The sequence below is a fragment of the Castor canadensis genome, chromosome 2 (genome assembly GCF_047511655.1).
Source record: "Castor canadensis chromosome 2, mCasCan1.hap1v2, whole genome shotgun sequence".
Classification (NCBI taxonomy): Eukaryota; Metazoa; Chordata; class Mammalia; order Rodentia; family Castoridae; genus Castor; species Castor canadensis.
In genome coordinates, this window is record NC_133387.1 from 81,959,141 (window position 1) to 81,978,966 (window position 19,826).

The 19,826-nt window shown below is 37.6% G+C and overlaps 1 protein-coding gene across 4 annotated transcripts in view; it reads right to left on the reverse strand.

The window, feature by feature from the left end:
• Rapgef5 (Rap guanine nucleotide exchange factor 5) overlaps positions 1–19,826 on the reverse strand; it is a 229,622-nt gene that overhangs the window by 38,460 nt on the left and 171,336 nt on the right. For all 4 annotated transcript variants that reach the window (XM_074065141.1, XM_074065142.1, XM_074065143.1 and 1 more), the window contains one exon: positions 3,088–3,166. In XM_074065141.1, coding sequence (XP_073921242.1) covers positions 3,088–3,166 — 79 coding nt within the window. The remainder of the gene's footprint in view (positions 1–3,087; positions 3,167–19,826) is intronic.

Sequence of the window (19,826 nt, forward strand, 5' to 3'; positions counted from 1 at the left end):
TTTGCAGCTAGCTAAATGATCACATATCCATTAATGGGCTATTCTGCAGCCACAGAAATGATGTCCATGAAAAAGTATATGCTGAATGGAACATTCACTATATATTGTTGAGTAGAAAAACAAGAATATATTGCATGAACTACTTCTGTTAATAATGCTTATAGGAATACTTTCGTTATCTGGAAGGATATACATCTGTCTAAATAGTGCTTTTCAATGTGATGAGATTTGAGTGTATATGAATTATTTTACTTATTAGTACTTCCTAATTTGTATACAATGATTATGTGCTAACTATGCTATTAAAACCACATAAAAATAACATCAGAGCAAAGTGTTTCTATGACTAGGAATGAGACGGAGCTTGGTATTTTCTAAACTGATTATTCTTTTTCTCTCCAAAATGATAATTTCAGAAAACCTTCAATGCACTGGAAAGTTACCTGGGAATGAGAACACTTGACACCAAACACAAGTAGGTCTGGGGATGGCTCAACAGGATTATTGTATCTTCTTTAATGCTGACAGAAAATTGCAAAATAGGACTGAATTCTACTTAAACTTTGTAAATATTTTAAAACATAATTCAGTCCCTTTCTCCCAATCTTGGAAGAGTATGTTGAGGTCATCTTTAATTTCCACTATGAAATAAGATCAGGCAACACACACACACACACAAATCTGTTAAAGGATCTGTTTCTTCTAGTTTTACTCTTGAATGGCAAAATATAAAGATTTATCCTATATGAACTTCTTATTCTAACTGCATATATATATGTTCTACATTTACAGACCAGCAGAATAAAGCAATTTCAGGGACTGACACTTCAATCATTCATCTCTATTAATATTTATTTAACCTTGTTCTTTCCTTCCTCGAAGATGAACATTTAAAACATATTTACTGATTAAATTTGCATTTGTATTATTCTGCTTTCCTATATCAAGGTACAGAATCTTTTACATTTGGTCCTCATTAAATTATACTGACTTATAAATTTAGCTTGGGGAAAGGCACTGGGTGAGAGTTACAACTTCTGTGTAAAGCATGAAGGTATTAGCTGGCCCAGGGCTAAGAGCTTAAATAATGCGGTTTAGGAGATAAAAGCTGAAAACTATTGAGTCCTATTACAATAAAAATATCCACCTAAAATATTCAAACCCAGCACAAATGGCTCTTATGTATAAATGATGTTCAACAGTTATGGGAAAAAAACCAAACCAAACCAAAATAATCTGGATCACTTCTTAAAAGTTGGTAAGCAATGAGAAATGAAAGACATCTTGATCAGTGCATGTACAAAACATCTCACTTTAAATAGGGTTGCCATATTTTCATTTTTTAAAATAAATTTTTATTAAGATATATTCATGATATGGGGGTGTTTCATAGTAACAATTCCGATTAGACTTATATTGTACATTGGCTACATTGCCCCAATCACCTCTTCTCCCTTATTTTCATTTGTGGCTTACATGATTTCACAGAAGGAAGAGTGTGCAAACATATAAAAACTATCATGTAGAAAGATTCCTGGTTTAAAATGCCTTAAATTTCGTGAGTTTAGATAATCAATAAAAAGGATGCTAAGAAACTGAATTAAATTTTCATATAAGATATCTTAGTCAAAGACTGAAAACATATTTATATCCAAGGAAAATTTTAGAGACTTTTCAGGAGCATCCTGTTATGGAAGGATAGTCAAAAGTTGTATTAGGCTTAAAGACAATAGTTTGAAGGAATCTAATTTGCTATAAAAAAACACAATTTATATTACTTAACAAATAGTAATTAGTTTAGAAATGGTTAGCATTTAAATGCTGATGAAATTAGTGCATATTTTTTCCAAAATACTTCTGAAGAAATTCAAACTCTTATAATTATTGCTAAATTTCTTAACATTTCACTTAAAAACTGTGAAAGAAATGTGCACATATTATAATTTCCCAAATTCAAAGCTAAGTAATAATGTTGTAAGATCACTTTTATGAATCAGATCTATAATGTATCAAATACCTATAGCTTGGCTTGGTCAGAGGATACAGTAAACCATTAAAAACTAATCATTAAAAATAAACTTTTTTCAGAGATTGTACTTTATGCACTTTATAGAGATTTAGAGTATTCTTTTAGACAGGAAAGTGCTTTAAAGTTGGGAGGAATATAATAATTACTTAATTGGAAAAGAATATTAAGTGGCCATTATCATTTGGTCTTAATAAAACTTTGGCATATATTAAAAAAAAAGCAATCTATTTTCCTAAGCATTTTTATGTGGGTTGGAATGGAGTCTCCAGTTTGGTTTATTAAAAAACATGAAGGTTTTTATTAAATGATTAAATTAATTTAAACATAATTACTAACTTGTTAGTAATAATGAAATTAAATTAATTTATTAACTACTTAAATGCTTTTGAGGCAGGACACCCACGTGGAGAGTTCAGTGCTTATGTGACTTTGTTGTATGGCCTTTAGATGTTTCCATGTGACATCTCTTGCAGTTAGCAGGCAAAATTGTAAGGCTTTCCCAACTGATCATTAACTTTCTAGTTCCATCCATCATTCTCCATCATTCTAAGAGAACATGCAGTAACAAAGCTCTGAAAAAATGAGAGTTGATTCCAGGAGTGAGTTTCGACCTCCCGCGTGGGGGAACGGCTCTTGCCCCGGGATACCTGCCCATGTGGTTTCCTACACAAGTGGTCTGCTCTAAGTGACTGACTCTCTTCTAAGGCTACCTATTGTGTAATATTGCCAATCTACTCAACCTCTTCACTCTGAGGTTTACCAGAAGGTCAATTTTACCTCCAGAGTTCTAAGCAATCATGAGAAACAGATCTAAAGCAAGCATGCTATAAACAGTACAATTCACCTACGTCATAGAATGTGAAAACAGCAGCTCTGCATTTACATTCCCCCATCTATTCTGTCATTTCATCTTTTACCTTGGATATCATTACATTAATATTTAACATATCTCCACTCTACCGCTGGGTTGAGTAAATTAAGAAAGGCAGTTAATGCCTAACATGGGACAGCTGTCTGAGAGGAAGCCAACACAGCATCTTGAAGTTAATGAAGGATATTGTCTTAACAGTGCCTGGCACAAGTCATCCGTCGTCATGAAGACGGTGTACGTGAGAAGGAAGTCATCAAGGAGGGTCTCTGCAAGGAAAGAAAAGAAATACAGGTAAGCAAAGTGACACGAAGGGCAGCCAGACTCCCTGAATAGCGTGCATGAGAGAAACAAAACATGATGGTGGTGGTGGGAGGGGTCAGAACAGAATTTACCCACAGAATCTATTGTTTATTAAAGTTAAGATTTGAACAATCCTTTACACAGAATGCTTCAAGCAATGAGATTTTTTTCTTGCAAAGCTCTCTAAACATCTCTCATCTTTCCCCCCCCTACTAAAATATCATTTATATTTGCGGATAGAGATGTTATGAAAAACCAATGCATAAATAATGTGCTTTTAAAAAATATATTTTGCAAGACTTAAGAGGTACAGACTCCAGTCCTATAGGGAATGAAACCATCATGTTCTAATAAGAAACTGGGGGGAGTGTAATTTAGTGGAAAAGCACATGAAAGCAGGAGGCTTGAGATTCCATCCTCTGTACCACAAAAAAAAAAAAAAAAAAAAAAGAAGTTGGGAAATGATGCATGATTTCTTAATATTTGAGGAGAGAGTGAGCTGAGTGCAGTTAAAATTGGGGAACAGTTACAGCATAACCCAACATGCATCTTCCTAATTCCTTTTGCCTACCAACAAAACAAGTTCACTTGTATCACCTGAGTCTTAACTGTTCTTGGAAAAGTCCAGCTTACATATAATATGGAAACTCTGACCTCCAATATAAGTTCCAAAACAACAGAGAAGATTATATGTAAAATGCAAAGTAGTCTGACATATGTGTCTTTGCCTTGTCTCCTTAACATTCATTATATGGTATGATTTAATTTCCATATCTTGTATACTCTGGACATCAAAATTTTAGTTTTATGAAATAATAAAATTGTAGAGGTAATGAGATCATATACTATCATATACTTAAAGTTTATTGCTCCCCTTTCATAAATTGAAACTTCACCCCCTAATTTGATGGTATTAGGAGGAAGAGTATTTACAAAACAATTAGGATTAAATAAAATCACAAGAGTGAATTCCTCATGAAAGGATTAGTGTCCTCCTAAGAGTCCTGAGAGAACTTGCTTCCCATCTCTATTGTGTGAGAACATAATGATGGGACTGCTAACTGAACCAGGATTTAAGCCCTCACCAGACACTGACTCTGTCAGCACCTTGATCTTACACTTACCAGCCTCCAGGACCATCAGAAACAAATGTCTGCTGTTTATGAATCAACCAGCCCATGGTATTTTGATATATGCAATAGTATTTATGCTCTCCAAAGTCTACCCTTTATAAATGTGTAAGTACAAATAAATAATTGACTAGTACAAAACTCTATGGTTCTATGCTGAAGACTGGATGAAAGGAAAATTTCAGAACTTTTAATTACATATAGTTAGTTACATTTACTCTAAAAGTTGATCAATGCAAACAAAAGTCTGTATTTATGAGTTCAAAAGTTTTATATAAATTGCAAATGACATCTCTAGTCCTGTATCAGCTGCAGGGATTAATTTACTTCTACATTTTGTTTGGTTACAGAATTTTAAGATAATTTTGATCCACACTAGATAAGTGGTTGCAAACAGTAATGTCTTAAAATGTTTACTTTTAAATTGCAAGATGCCAATGTGTGGCTGGGTGCTGGTGGCCCACATCTGTAATCCTAGGTATTCAGGAGGCAGGGATCAAGAACTATTTGCTCAGGCAAATAGTTCCAGAGATCCTAACTTGAAAAAACCCACCACAATAAAGGGCTAGCAGAGTGGCTCAAGATGTAGGCCCGGAGTTCAAGCCCCAAGTACGGGGGGGGGGGGGGGGGGGAAGACAGGTGTTTTTGAAGGGAATGAGGGAATTTTAAGAGATTCCGAGTAACAATATTCCTTATCAAAATAATAAATCTGACAATAAACCTTAACTTTACAATGTTGCTCACACTGCAATAGGCCAGCAAATCACTGGTCCAACTTACTATTATTACTTGCTAAGAAAAACAAGTCTCCAGTTGTACATAGGACTTGCTGGGTGTAAGTTGATCTAAAGTATGAAAGGCCGGGTGCCAGTGGCTCACACCTGTAATCCTAGCTACTCAGGAGGCACAGATCAGGAGGATTGTGGTTCAAAATCGGCCCAAATATAGTTTTCGAGAACCTATCATGAAAATACTCATAACAAAAAAGGTCTGAGAGAGTGGCTCAAGATGAAGGCTCTGAGTTTAAGCCCCAGTACCGAAAAAAAGAAAAAAAAAGGCGTGACCAGGGTGCCAGTGGCTCATGCTTGTAATCCTAGCTACTTGGGAGGTTGAGATCTAGAGGATCAAGGATGGAGGCCAGAAATGGCAAAGAGTTCACAAGACACCATCTCCAAAATAACCAGAGTAAAATGGATGGGAGGTGTGGCTCGAGCAGAAAAGTGCTTGCTTTGCAAGCTCAAAGCCTTGAGTTCAAACCCTAGTCACAACAACAACAACAACAAAAAGTGTGGTGTGTGCTTCATCAGTCAATGCACAGCCTGCAATCACAGAGGGACCAGGTGTCCCCTACTACAGTCTCTGTCTAGGGAAGTTTCAAATGTATGCACAAAAAGGCAGGAGAGACTTTAAGATCTGCCCCCAAAACACAACAAGGGGATTGGACTTTGAGCACATGATAAAAGCGAGAGCACACAAGGGAGGGGTGAGGATAGGTAAGACACCTAAAAAACTAGCTAGCATTTGTTGCCCTTAACGCAGAGAAACTAAAGCAGATACCTTAAAAGCAACTGAGGCCAATAGGAAAAGGGGAACAGGTACTAGAGAAAAGGTTAGTTCAAGAAGAATTAACCTAGAAGGTAACACCCACGCACAGGAAATCAATGTGAGTCAATGCCCTGTATAGCTATCCTTATCTCAACCAGCAAAAACCCTTGGTCCTTCCTATTATTGCTTATACTCTCTCTACAACAAAATTAGAAATAAGGGCAAAATAGTTTCTGCTGGGTATTGAAGGGGTGGGGAGGAGAGGGAGGGGGCGGAGTGGGTGGTAAGGGAGGGGGTGGGGGCAGGGGGGAGAAATGACCCAAGCCTTGTATGCACATATGAATAAAAAAAAAAAAAGATCTGCCCCCAAATTACTTAATGTGTCAGCACAAGTTAATGATTAGTTATCACAATAAAAATGGTGAATAATTAAATAATGACTTTCATTCACTATAGTTTTTAAAATAGTTGAAATTAAAACTATGTCATAATGTGTGAGGTCCTAGGATATTTTGGAAACAATATGAAAGCTATCACTTTGTGATGCTAGTGAACAGTAATGTTCTCAAATGTGCTAAACATGAAATTTGACTACTCTGGCCTGATTGGAAATCAAGCTGCATCTTTTGCATGCAATGTTAGATCCAGGCAGCAAGGGTAACAGAATGGACTAGAATCTATTTTAGGGTCTTCAGTGGGCTCTTATAGGTAGGAACCACCAATATAGGGAAACTACTGGTGACAACATGTTCTGTATTTAAACTGTCTGGTGTGACAGACAGGTTCAGAAGTTCTTATACTAAGCTGCATTTAATGAGGTTGGAAGTATTCTCTAATCAAGATTTAGTCTATTAGTAGATGAGATTAAAAAGAACACCATTGACTTTGACATAAGCAGCCATACCATGCTGGAACAACCTTGATAATGAACTGAGTGACTATGAGAGTCTATTTAGATGGTAGCAAACCCACATTTGGCATTCAATTCAATTAATCAACTCACATATCACAATATTTTGTGAAGGGCTTTGACTTGGAAATACTTATTTTCCCCTAAGCTACTACCATATTTAATATTCAATAGCATTTACCTAATTATTTCTCTGCCATAGAAATATTAATTAAAATAAAAACAATGAGGCTACATAAAAACATCTCCAGTTAAAATCCTAATCAATAGAAGAATCTCAAATCCTAATAAATAGAACACATTCCCTATACTCCTACTCCAGTTTTTCTCTCTTCTCTATGTAGCAAGCTTTCCTTTATTCTTTTTTCAGCACTGGCATTCTTTTCTACAGATTCTGAAAGTAATTGAGTGATATGAATAAGAAAAACTATAATCAAAATGATGTACTTCAAATAAAAGTGTTATTTCATTTTCTAACAGCCATGCTTCAAAAAAGGCTGCCCCATTGGTATTTAGAGATATTTTTAGAACCACAATGGCTATATGAATGATTCCCTGAAGACTATTAGCCAACAATAGCCATTTAGAAAGACTAGCAAATCCACTGGCATCCATATTAAAACACTATAATTATCTATTATATTACATAGTACTTAATGGTAATTTAAGACTGTAGGCAAAAAAGCATTTTTGTGTACATAAAAGCATCTTTCATTTAAACAAATCCATGGTTGCCTTATGCACTAACATTCTGATAAAGAGATGTATTCATTTTGATTTCTAACTCTGAATTCCTAGGTATTAATATACAAAGAAAACTTTTCTTTGAAATTCTATTCATTAAATCTAATCCTGAATTTTTGGCTCATAACTAAACTTTTGGGAACATCCTCCCCACTCCACCAAAATAAGATTTGTGGTTTTTTTTTTTGGGGGGGGGGTGGCTACTGTGGATTGAACCCAAGGCTTCATGATACTCAGCACATGCTCTACGACAGAGCTACACCCCCAGTTCCCCAAAGGAATATTTTTATAGTGGCTTTTTGAGCCCTTAAAGCATAAAAGTAACATCCAGATAATCATCAAAACTGGAAGGCAAAAACTATTATGATCTTAAGTACTTTGTATCTTGGAACAAAATATATAAATTTGTAGTCAAAATTTATAGTCTTGATAGAAATGGTTCTAAAATTCAGGCTTATCATTAGTCATACTGATGTGATAAAGGACTTTTCCCTATCATCTGCTATTTTAAATTCTGAGACATAAGAAAGCAATTGTTGGCCAGACGCTGGTGGCTCACATTTGTAATCCTAGCTATTCAGGAGGCAGAGATCAGGAGGATCATGGTTTGAGGCCAGCCCAAGCAACAAAGTGAGACTCTATCTCAAAAAAAAGCCCAACACAGAAAAGAGCTGGTGGAGTGGCTCAAGTGGTAGAGTGCCTGCCAAGCAAGTATGAGGCTCTGAGTTGAAAAGAAAAAAGAAAAGAAAGAAATTCTCTACTTTCATTTTATTTGAATTATTTCTCTTTTATTTTAATGGATCAAACATTTTCTCATTTTCATGTTAACTATAGTAAGCAGTAAAGATTCCCAGTTCACTTATGTAAAACATAAGTGTCTCTAGAGCATCTTAGAGTTGTGTCAAGGTGGGTTACAAAAAGGGTTAAACTTTTGCTTTTTATAAAAAATACAAGAATCCAAAAGAAACAAAAACAAAAACCCTTAAGTACAGAAATCACAAGGAGTATAGGTTACTTAGGAACAATTACAAAATTCTACCTCAGTTATTTTTTTAACACTCATATGCAAAATGCACTGCAATAATAAAACCACTCATCTGTTAAAGCAAATTGCTAAGAAAGCAAATGAAAAGAGTTCTGACAGGCAACTGCCTGCAGCAGCCATTTAATCTAAGTATGGTAATATGAAGAGTCAACATTTCTGTCGTAACTCATATTCCCTAAAGTACTGTTAGCAGTTTTATTTCATCTGCACTTTCACTCCAGATGCACTGAATTGATGGCTCTCTAAAATACATGAGACTTAACCTTGATTTCAGGGAGCCCAGAAAAACTTTGAACTCGAAAGGACCTACTTTGGGCCTTGGAATGTTAGAATTTACCATTATTTTTTGAGAAGTACTGCCAAAAATGTACTCTGTAATATGATTAAGCACAAATAAATTCTTTTTAATGTTTGGAGTTTGAACTATTAATTAAAGTGCTACACCATTAAAGCTATGATTCTTTCATCTTATGTTTCTGAAAGTGGTATCAATGACCTCAAATATAGCTGTTTACCAGCTTTTCATTCAATTCCTACTTATTTTTACAATTACACCAGTTTTGCTGAGCAGTTCTAAACTACCAAATCTTGGGACTTAGCTTTGTTTTTAGAGATGTGTTACACAAGAAATGTTTATTTACTTAATGTCATTTATATAACATACACTTAAAAGTCGGCCCTTTAGTAAAGGGACTTTACTGCAGACAAGGCTTGAGTGGGCTTTTCAAATAATCAAGCCTATTTTCATTTTAACAAATTTGGTTTTAAAATTTTACCTGAGATTGTTCTCTGGGAAGGAAGGATTTGAATTCAACAGGTATTATTTAGCTATGTCGAAATACCTGCACCACCTTTAAGAATGTTCCTAGGAGAAGCATGAAGCAACAGCTGCAGTGCTGGCCTACCCTCTTCAGACTATGGCACAAAAAGAAAGAAAGGGCCATGTGTGCAGGTCACCCTGAGGTGAAGGGAGGTGAGAGGCTTTGTGAGCAGATGCTGTCCCAGCTAAGGTAGCCTAAGGCAAAGCGCATTTAACCTCTCTGGGCCTTAGTTAAGTCACCCATGAAGATTCCATAGGACAGTACAACTAAACCAACTAGAAGAGAACCTGGTATATACCAGGCATTCAACAAATGCTGCCTGTTCTTTATTTACTTAAGATCACGCAACATCAGGTCCTCATCTCTTATGGCAACTGTGTTTTAAGGTAGTTACCTTTTTATGTAGGGTGCATACTCCCTGGCTGGCCTCACTCATTCCCTTTGTCTGTGGACACAGAGGTTTGAAAGTCTTCGTTTACAGTATAATTGTGAAAGAGTAATAGAAGCGATTGCGTAGTATAATTGAAAAGTAAAGCTAGAAAAGTAGGTTGCAGCCAATTCCTGGAGGGCCTCTGAGAGCTAAGACGAGGGAGCCTGGGGCTCACTCCATAGAAAGTGGGAAGTGAATGGAGGTTTTCAAGGTGAACAGTGACAAGAAAGATAGGATGGATTAAAGCTTGCTGTATCAGGAAAGTCTGACTGTATAAGGAAAAATAAGGGGAGAGAGTTGAGTTTTCCTCCAACTTAAAGAACTTGAGTTCCCTCCATTACTCTAAGTGGAGCTTCTAGGCATAAATATCAAAGAGAGAACTTGGTCCAAAGTGCAAGAGTTATGATAATGGAAACCACCATATAAAGAGCAAGGCTGAGGCCAATGTGAGTTCTCAGATACATCCATGGGAAAGACAAGCAGTGGTTCAAGGGCTGAGCTGCGTTGGATATTTACATGTGGACAAGTGTTAAAAAAAAAAGGGGGTGGAGGTGAGTTAAGGAAAGGGAAAGAGAAGGAAAAGAGGTTCACCAGAGTAAGCATTCAAAAGCCACTGGATGTGTCTGGTCTGGTGGCCTTAGAGAAATGCCTCTTGGTAAATAGTGGGAACAAACTCTAGACTATAAGGGACTAAGAATATTGTCAGTATGTATCCCGTTTTTTCCCCAAAGACTCATGTTACAGTTGTAGGGTTCATCGATTAGAAATAGCAGTTGCTCTCAAAAATGAGCCAGAAGGAAAAATTTCTTAATGATCAATGCAAGTAACATTTTATTTAATGGCATAGATCAGAACGTGAGAACTGTCATGGGTATGCAGCCTTCAATACCAATCTGCCAGCATCTACCAATAAAAATTAATACCCTGGTTCTAGGATTCCCTCAGTCTAACTAATGGACCTCTCTGAGCTGGGACTTGCTCACCATGCATTTGTAAAACACAAACTGTGTTCCTAAGTGCTTGTCAACTAAACATGCTCAAGCTTCAGGAAAGAACGCATCAAACATAATACCTTAAATAAGAAACCTGAGACACGGTTCTTTCAAGTAATTAATAGTCATTCTAATATTTGAGTCAGTTCAGGTCCCGCGTGATGTTTTTATCTTTCAAGGACTAGGTACAATCTGTATTATCTGTTTCCTTTTAAAACTTGAGCTACATCACCATTCTCAACGTTAATCTTTTTCTGGATATTGTGAATCATTAGCATTGAATTTTAGAAAAGAAAATTTTGTTTTTCTGTGTTTGGTTAAAGTAAACAAAACTAAGCACAAGTAAGCTCCTTCTACTTAATCTGGCACAAAAATTTATACAAACTGAAAATTTCCAATTCAACACAATTTAATGTATTGTCTATATTTTAAAATGTTCTTAAGGACAAATATATCAACCAGTGACTGACAACAGGCATGGCTTTGTGCTCTGGTCTCCAGAGCAGTCATAAGAGTTCTTTCTAATAACACACTGCTGTTTTGTTTCACACATAGGTGAAAGGGAGATTTGTGGTTTAGCATCACAAAAAAACCAAAAACAATGGTTTGGTCAGCTACCATTTACTGAACTCCTGTTGCTGAAGGCTGACACTGTGCTCTCTGCTGTGGAGGAGACAAAGCTGTTGGCTGGATTTTGGAATTTGATGGGTGAGATAATTAAAGGACCACATAAGGCAGCCTTCAAGTTCCAAGTGGATGATTAGCCCCCTAGTGTGAACGAGCAAGCCTCCACACTCCAGCCCACCAGCAGCACTCCCAAGTTTGCTTCCAACACCACCTACTCCTTACCATGCACCAGAACGCCAGTGCACATACCAGGAAGCTTTACTGAGCAACAAGGAAAAGCAGTGGAGGAAAAAATACAGCAGCCACTGTATTTGAGAATGACCATAACTATCCCCCTTTATTGACCACATCCTGTACCTGGTCTTAGATTCTTTTTCTGAAATGAAGAGAAGAGCTGAGCTAAATAAGGTGAATAACCACCTGAGACTCCGCAAGTTAATGCTGGAAGGTGCCCAAGTCTCAAGGTTAGCTGGGCCCCTCTCTGTTCTGTCACTACAGTTTGCTTTCCTGAGGGTGTGCATGCAAATATTCCACACTGGGGCAGGAGAGGAGGAAGAGCAGAATGTCACAGAATCCCCAGATAAGGAAGGGAGAAGAACCACAGACATGAGAACTTGGATTTTTTATTAACCTCGAGTCATCAAAAATGCCCCATCAAGTTGGCTTCCTGTGAAGTGTCAGCATGTTGGAGTTCCTTTATTCCTATTCAAATGGTTTTTCATTTGTATTTTCTATTCAACACTTAGCCATAACAAATAGATTTAAGAGGGCAGCCAATCTGCTTCTAAAGGCAGAACTGACAATCACATGGGAGGACTAAGTTTGCAAATTCATGATACTATTAAAATGTTTTAATTGGTCAATAGTACATATTTATACAGTGCACATGTCTGCAATTCCAGGACTCAGGAGTGTTGAGAGTTCAAGGCCAGCCTGAGCTACATAGGGACACCCTGTCTCAAAAAAAAAAAAAAAAAAAAAAAAAAACCCATAAAGTTACTCTTTCCTTCTAAATAAACTTCTCCGTAAACATTACAGATACTAAAAATAATTAGTTACAATTATATTTTGTTCATTCTTTCCTAAATCAAAGGAATTGACCTCTGTGTCAAAGCCTTGGTGGGCTCTCATCTGTTATGGCCCTCGCCTATTAGCCCTACAGCTGGATAAATAGACCATTAAATGCACATCAGCTGTCACTGAACAAGATTTTATTTTAGGCTACAATATGTTTTTTAGCACCCTTATGCTAAAACTACTCATACAAGCACTTTTGATTTAAAGGGGTCTAAGAGGTCTTTTTTGTGTGTGTGTGCACTTGGGACTGAACTCAGGGCCTTACCATGTACTCTACCACTGAGCAACATCCCCCAGCCCAACTTGTCTTGTTTTAAAATAAATGTACTCCTCAAACCTACAAACATCCTCAGGCCTTTTCTTACTACTGAAATCACATGATTCATGGTGATACATTACAATTAATGGGCACATGAGTTCTGAAATATCACCAAGAAAAATCTCTGCTAGGACACAGTGTGCTCACCTGGAGGCTCTCCAAATCCCACAGATGAGGTTCTTCTGGAGGCTTCATTGTGTGGGCAGGGCTGATTAAATCACAGGTTACTGGTAATTAAGTCAATTTCCAGGTCCAACCTCTCCAGGTTGGGGGGGAGGGGGTGGAGCTAAAGTCTTACTCCTCTTGTGACCAGTCCTCATCCTGAGATCATCCCCCATTCTGAAGCTATCTAAGAACCTAGCCACCAGTTATTATCATGCAAAAAGTTATTCTTATCACTCACAATCAAAGGGTCTTAGGAACTCAGGTATTAGAAACCAAGGACTAAGGCCAAATACTAAAATACAAGATGTATCTATCATTTTCACCCCTATTGACCAGGAGGTTACATAAATTCAAGGAATTCTGTGCCACAGGGTGGAGACTAAACATGTATTGATATGTCACCATAATATTATAGAGAATTATATTATAAGCTAGTCCTATAGTAATTTTTTTTGTGTCTGTGGTACAACTGGGGTTTGAACTCAGGTTCTCTATTGCTTCAGCCACACCTCTAGTCCATTTTGCTCTGGTTATTTTGGAGATTGGGTCTTGTGAAGTATTTGCCCAGGCTGGCCTCAAACAGCAATCCTCCTGATCTCAGCCTTTCAAGTAGCTAGAATTACAGGTGTCAGTCACCATCACCCAGCTGTTATAATACATTATGCTATTATAAAATTTATTATTTTATTTATTTATAGATTGTCCAAGAGTTTATACATGAAATATTTTTAATACACATTTAATTTCCTTTATGAAAAATATTTCTAGGAATTTTAGAGTAAAAGATTAAGAGTAGAATTCTCAATCATGAATTCAATGGCCCAATCAGACATGAAAAGGGTACTTGCAGCTAAGTAAGCCTTCCTTGTACACTAGAAATACATCAGATTATTCTAAATACCTACTTAATGAGGTGACTATAAGAGTAACCCAGTGCTGGTGGTGTGGCTTAAGTAGTAGAGTGCCTGATTTCAAACCTCAGTACCACTCAAAAAAAAAAAAAAAATTAAAAAAAAAACAAAACAAAACCCACACCACTTTGTAGGCTTTTTTAAGGTTTTAAATCATAATATTTTATATTTTGAAGAAACAAATACAAAATTGTGGCCTTGGGCTTACAGTATCAAAGCAAACTAATGTAAACTCCACATTATAAAATTACATGCTATTTTTCCTTTCTTTAAAAATCAAACTTTAGGGCTTGGTGCCAGTGGCTCACGCCTGTAATCCTAGCATCTCAAGAGGCAGAGATCAGGAGGACCACAGTTGAAGCCAGCCTGGGCAAGTAGTTTGAGAGACCCTATCTTGAAAATAACCAACAAAAAAAGGCTAGTAGAATAACTCAAATGGTAGAGTGCCTGCCTAGCAAGTATAAGCTCCTGAGTTCAAATTCCATATAGCAAAAAAGAATAAAAAAAAAAATTGGGGCGGGGTTCTTAGGAGTCATTTTGTTCCCCAGATATTTTCAAATCAAAATAAAGCAATATATCTTCTAGCTTCACTTGTAGCTAGATGTGGCCATAAAACTAAGTTTTGGTGCACAATATAAATGGGTACTTGCTGTGAGTGATGGACAGATATGTTCCTGCTTTCCCTATCCTGCTGCCTGCATAGCCATGCTAGTATCCATCGGGAACCTTGAGATGAAGGTTCATCCAGGGTCACTGGAGTGAAGAGCTGGAAGGAATCTTAGTAATGACTGATATCAAAGTGGCCTTACCAGCTCTGGGATGCATTTCTCTGTATTTACACATGTGAGAGAAATGCATTTATGCATGTTTAAATCATCATGAGAGTTTTTCTACAATATGCAGCCATGTCTATTCACAAATAAAACACTTAATGCTGCAAATTTTTTAGAGGTTCAAGCATATAATCTGGTTTTCAAAACTTCTCAATGAGCAAAGTAGGAAAAGAACATGGGATGAGTAATAAGTATTGTGAATTTATCCTGATCTTAGTACTCTGGAATTATAGAATGTGCTGAAGATACATTGGCCTTGCATGTTTTTGCTTGGAAAGAACAAATGCCCTCCCCAGGAGACTATCAAATATGTAAATTGTCAATTCTGATGTGTGAACACCATATCAATCACACTGGCAGAATTTGAGCTTATTAAAATCATTCTACAAGAGTCATCAGTGGTAGCCAGGCACTGATGGATCAATGCCTAAAATCCTGACTACTCAGAAGACAGATCCAGCAAATAGTTCATAAGACCCTATCTCGAAAATATCCAACACACACAAAATAAGGACTGCAGGAGTACTGGCTCAAGTGGTAAGACCACCTGCCTGGCAAGCGTGAACCCGAGTTCAAACCCTTTTGGTGGAGCTTGAATCCTGGACCTGAACACACATGCTAAGCAAATGCTCTACTACTAAGCAATCCCCTAGACCTGTTTTTTTGTTAACAAAACACATGACATGAAACTAGATTTAAGGGAACTATAAGCCTGCTACACAATAGAAAAAACGGGTCAGTACTAAGCAAGACCAGAAGAAAATTTACGGGGAAAAATAAACCCAAACTTTTCCTAAATACTACATAAACCCTTCTTGAAAGGGATATAACAAGAAAGCTTACAACCACATTCTCTAAAACTATATTAGACTGGGGATTAAACTCAAATATCCATCAAGGATACGATGGGCAATGTTAGCTGGTACTTTGCACGTTTGCTCTAATAAATCACTTAAAAGATTTAAAAGTTAGAGGACTCCCTAATATCTTTATATGCTAAGTGTAGACAAGATCACCAAGTCTGGAGTTGAAAAGGAAGTGGCTCTGAAAATTATTTTCTAACACTACTTAGATTGTGACAAGATACTTTGGGACTTTTTTAGTTTTTCCCACTATCTGTTACACATATTTAACAATTATGTCTAACTTCACATTTATTTCTAAGATTTAGGGGAAGAATTGAAAGCCCAGTAACAGCCGAAAAACTGGAAACAGAATGAAAAGAATGGTTTCAATTGTACAGCAAGAAAGCCAAAGGGCAGAAAATGAGGCTGATGGGAATGCGAAGGGAAGGTTATAGTGAGAGAGACTGCAAAAACAAAGGAGGAGGGATTCCAAGATGGCGGCTAGAGGGAGGAAGCAGAAAGCGAGCCTCCTACAGTGAAATCTTGGAGAGACGCTGGAGACACACTTTGCAGGCATAATCACTGAGAAGAGGCATAACTTTGACCCCTCCACACCTCCAGCCGGCGCAGAGAATCTCCACTTCACGTTAAACAGAGAAACCAGGAGGGCTCCCGGGCCGCCAGTTGCCCGCACCCAGACGGCTTGGGAAGACGCAGACCAGGTGAGCTTCGCGGTACCGCAGTAGCCCCACAGACAAGCCTGGGCCAGAGCAGCATAGCCCCCTGGACAGACTGACCTCCACCAGGGAAAAAAGAGAAACTGAGTAATAAGCAATAAGCAATAAGAACAGTTAAGACACGCTGGAAAGAGGGTGGGGCGCCCTAAGCACCGAAGATTGGTGGAAGGGACTCCTTCCCAGGACTGTAAATAAACAAGCCGGGCGGGCCGGAGAGGCTCTGGTGGGAGCGGGGGCGCGTGCCCAGCAACCAGGAGAGGGAAAGCTTGTGAGAGTGGTGGAGGGAGGAAAACTCCACAGGAGAGGAGGGAAGACCCACTTCCCACGTGAACTGTAAACAAACATGGCGGCCGGCAGGAGCAGCAGCACCGCCCAGTAATCAGGAGCAGGAAAGCTTGTGAAAGTGGCGGTGGGAGGAAAACTCCACAGGAGAGGGGGGAAGACCCACCTCCCACATGAACTGTAAATAAACACGCAGGCCTGACAATGCGGGGGCAGTGTCACCTTTCCCAGTGCTTGGAAAGGGGAAAGCTTGTAGCAGAGGCTCACGCACAGGAGAACTCTGAGCAAACAAAGCCTTCGAAGCCAGGTGAGTGCTAAGCTCACCCCAGAGATCTGCATTAATAATGCCGCCAGCAACAGCAGGTTGACAGCAAGCCACAGCTGCAGAAACCATTCTCTGAACTGTCTCCAGACTCATTTTTTTTGTTTTTCTCCCTACCCTTGATGAGAGAACAAATGAATTACACCTGCATGCTGAAAAACTTACTGAAATTGTATTGCATTTGAACTTCGGACACTTGGTGGGGATTTGTGTGTGTGTGTGTAGTTTTGTTCTACTTATGCGTCCTTTTTGATGAGACAACTACAGAACAACATCTGAGGCACCATCTCCAGGATTGGAGACTGAGACGGACATCCAAATTATTAAGACTGAAACTTCATTGCATTTGAACTTGGAGGTTTTTTGTTTTTTGTTTTTTTTTTAAATTTTCTAATTTCCATTTTATTTTAATTCATTTTTATATATAGATATTTCTTTCATTTACTTATTTTTTATTTTTATTCTTATCTTTATTTTTTTTTATTTTTGATTTTCAATCCTCTCTCTGTCTCTCTAATGTCTGTTCAGCTTATTGTCAATTAGTACACTAACGCTCCCTGTCTATACCTTTGAAACTTTCTTGTCTGAAACCTTGTTCTGTTTTCTCCCTCTTGTCTGTGTATTTGTTTTCCCCTTTTCTTTAACTTCTTGCTTTCCATCTCAGCTCACCCTTCCATTCTAAATATCACCATTGTTACTATTACAAGCTAGAAAACACTTAATTGCACAGAGTACAGGGACAGTAACAACACCAAAGACAATGATGGGAAGACAGAAAAAACAGGGAAACCAGTTTCCCCACAGCAAAAAATTAGTACAGGAACCAGAGGGGAATGAAGAGAACAGAAACTCAGATCCAGACTCCAACAAAATGAAGATAAAGTATGCCAAAGGACCCAATGAAGCCCACAAGAATAATTTAAAAGAAGACATACTACAGGTACTCAATAAGAATTTTATAGAGATGATACTGGATAGGGTCAACCAAAATGTACAGGAGACACTCAAGAAATTCCAAGACAACAAAAATAGAGAATTTGAAAAAGCACAAGAAGAAATAAAGGAAACCATAGAAGCACTGTATAAACACCAAAGTGAAAGAGAGAACGTGATGAATAAACGGATAAATGAACTCAGGACAAAAATAGACAACATTAAAGAGGAAACCACCCAGGAAATGGAAAACCTCAGAAAAAAGAACAGACTGCAAAACAAAACAGAAGGCCAATCCAGCAGAATACAACAAACAGAAGACAGAATCTCAGAACTTGAAGATGAAATGGTAATTAAAGGAAAAATCGAAGAACTATTAATTAAACAACTCAAGATCTGTGAAAAGAAAATGCAAGAACTCACTGACTCCATCAAAAGACCAAACTTGAGAATCATGGGCATCGAAGAAGGAGAAGAGGTGCAAGAGAAGGGAATGCATAATATATTCAACAAAATAATAACGGAAAATTTCCCAAATCTAGAGAAAGATATTCCCATACAGATGCAAGAGGCCTCCAGGACACCAAACAGACCAGATCAAAATAGAACTACCCCACGACATATCATCATTAAAACAACAAGTTCAGAAACTAAGGAAAGAAAATTGAAGGCTGTAAGAGAGAAAAAACAACTAACATACAAAGGTAAAACCATCAAAATCACAGCAGACTTCTTAACAGAAACATTAAAAGCAGGAAGAGCATGGGGTGAGATCTTCTGGGCACTGAATGAAAATAATTTCAACCCCAAGATACTCTACCCAGCAAAACTATCATTCAAAATAGATGGAGCAATAAAAGTCTTCCATGATAAGCAGAAACTAAAACAATATGTGACCACAAAGCCACCACTACAAAAGATTCTGCAAGGGATTCTGCACACAGAAAGTGAAACCCAACTTAACCATGAAAAGACAGGCAGCACCAAACCACAGGAAAAGAAAAAGCAAGACAGTAGAGAGTAACCTCAACTTAGGTACACACAATCAAACCTTCAAACAACTAAGACAACTAAATGACAGGAATCACCACATACCTATCAGTACTAACACTTAGCATTAATGGCCTTAATTCCCCCATCAAAAGGCACCGTTTGATGAAATGGATTAAAAAGGAAGATCCAATAATTTGTTGCTTACAGGAGACCCATCTCACCGACAGAAATAAGCATAGGCTTAGGATGAAAGGCTGGAAGAAGATTTACCAAGCCAATGGCCCCCCAAAACAGGCAGGAGTAGCAATACTTATCTCTGACAAAGTAGACTTCAAACCTACACTGATCAAATGAGATAAAGAAGGACATTCTATACTAATAAAAGGGGAAATAGACCAAAAGGAAATAATAATCATCAACCTGTATGCACCCAATGTCAACGCACCCAATTTCATCAAACATACCCTGAAAGACCTAAAAGCATATATAAACGCCAACACAGTGGTTGTGGGAGACTTTAACACCCCATTGTCATCAATAGATAGGTCATCCAAACAAAAAATCAATCAAGAAATAAAATATGCGTTAGATCAAATAGACCTAGTTGATGTCTACAGAACATTTCATCCAACTTCTACACAATATACATTCTTCTCAGCAGCCCATGGAACCTTCTCCAAAATAGATCATATCCTAGGGTACAAAGCAAGTCTCAGCAAATATAAGAAAATAGAAATTATACCGTGCATACAATCTGATCACAATGCAGTAAAAGTAGAACTCAACAAAAGTAAAGACAAAAAACATGCAAACAGCTAGAAACTAAATAACTCATTACTTAATGAAGAATGGATCATCGATGAAATCAAAGAGGAAATTAAAAACTTCCTGGAAGTCAATGAAAATGAAAATACAACCTACTAGAACCTATGGGACACAGCTAAGGCAGTTCTGAGAGGAAAGTT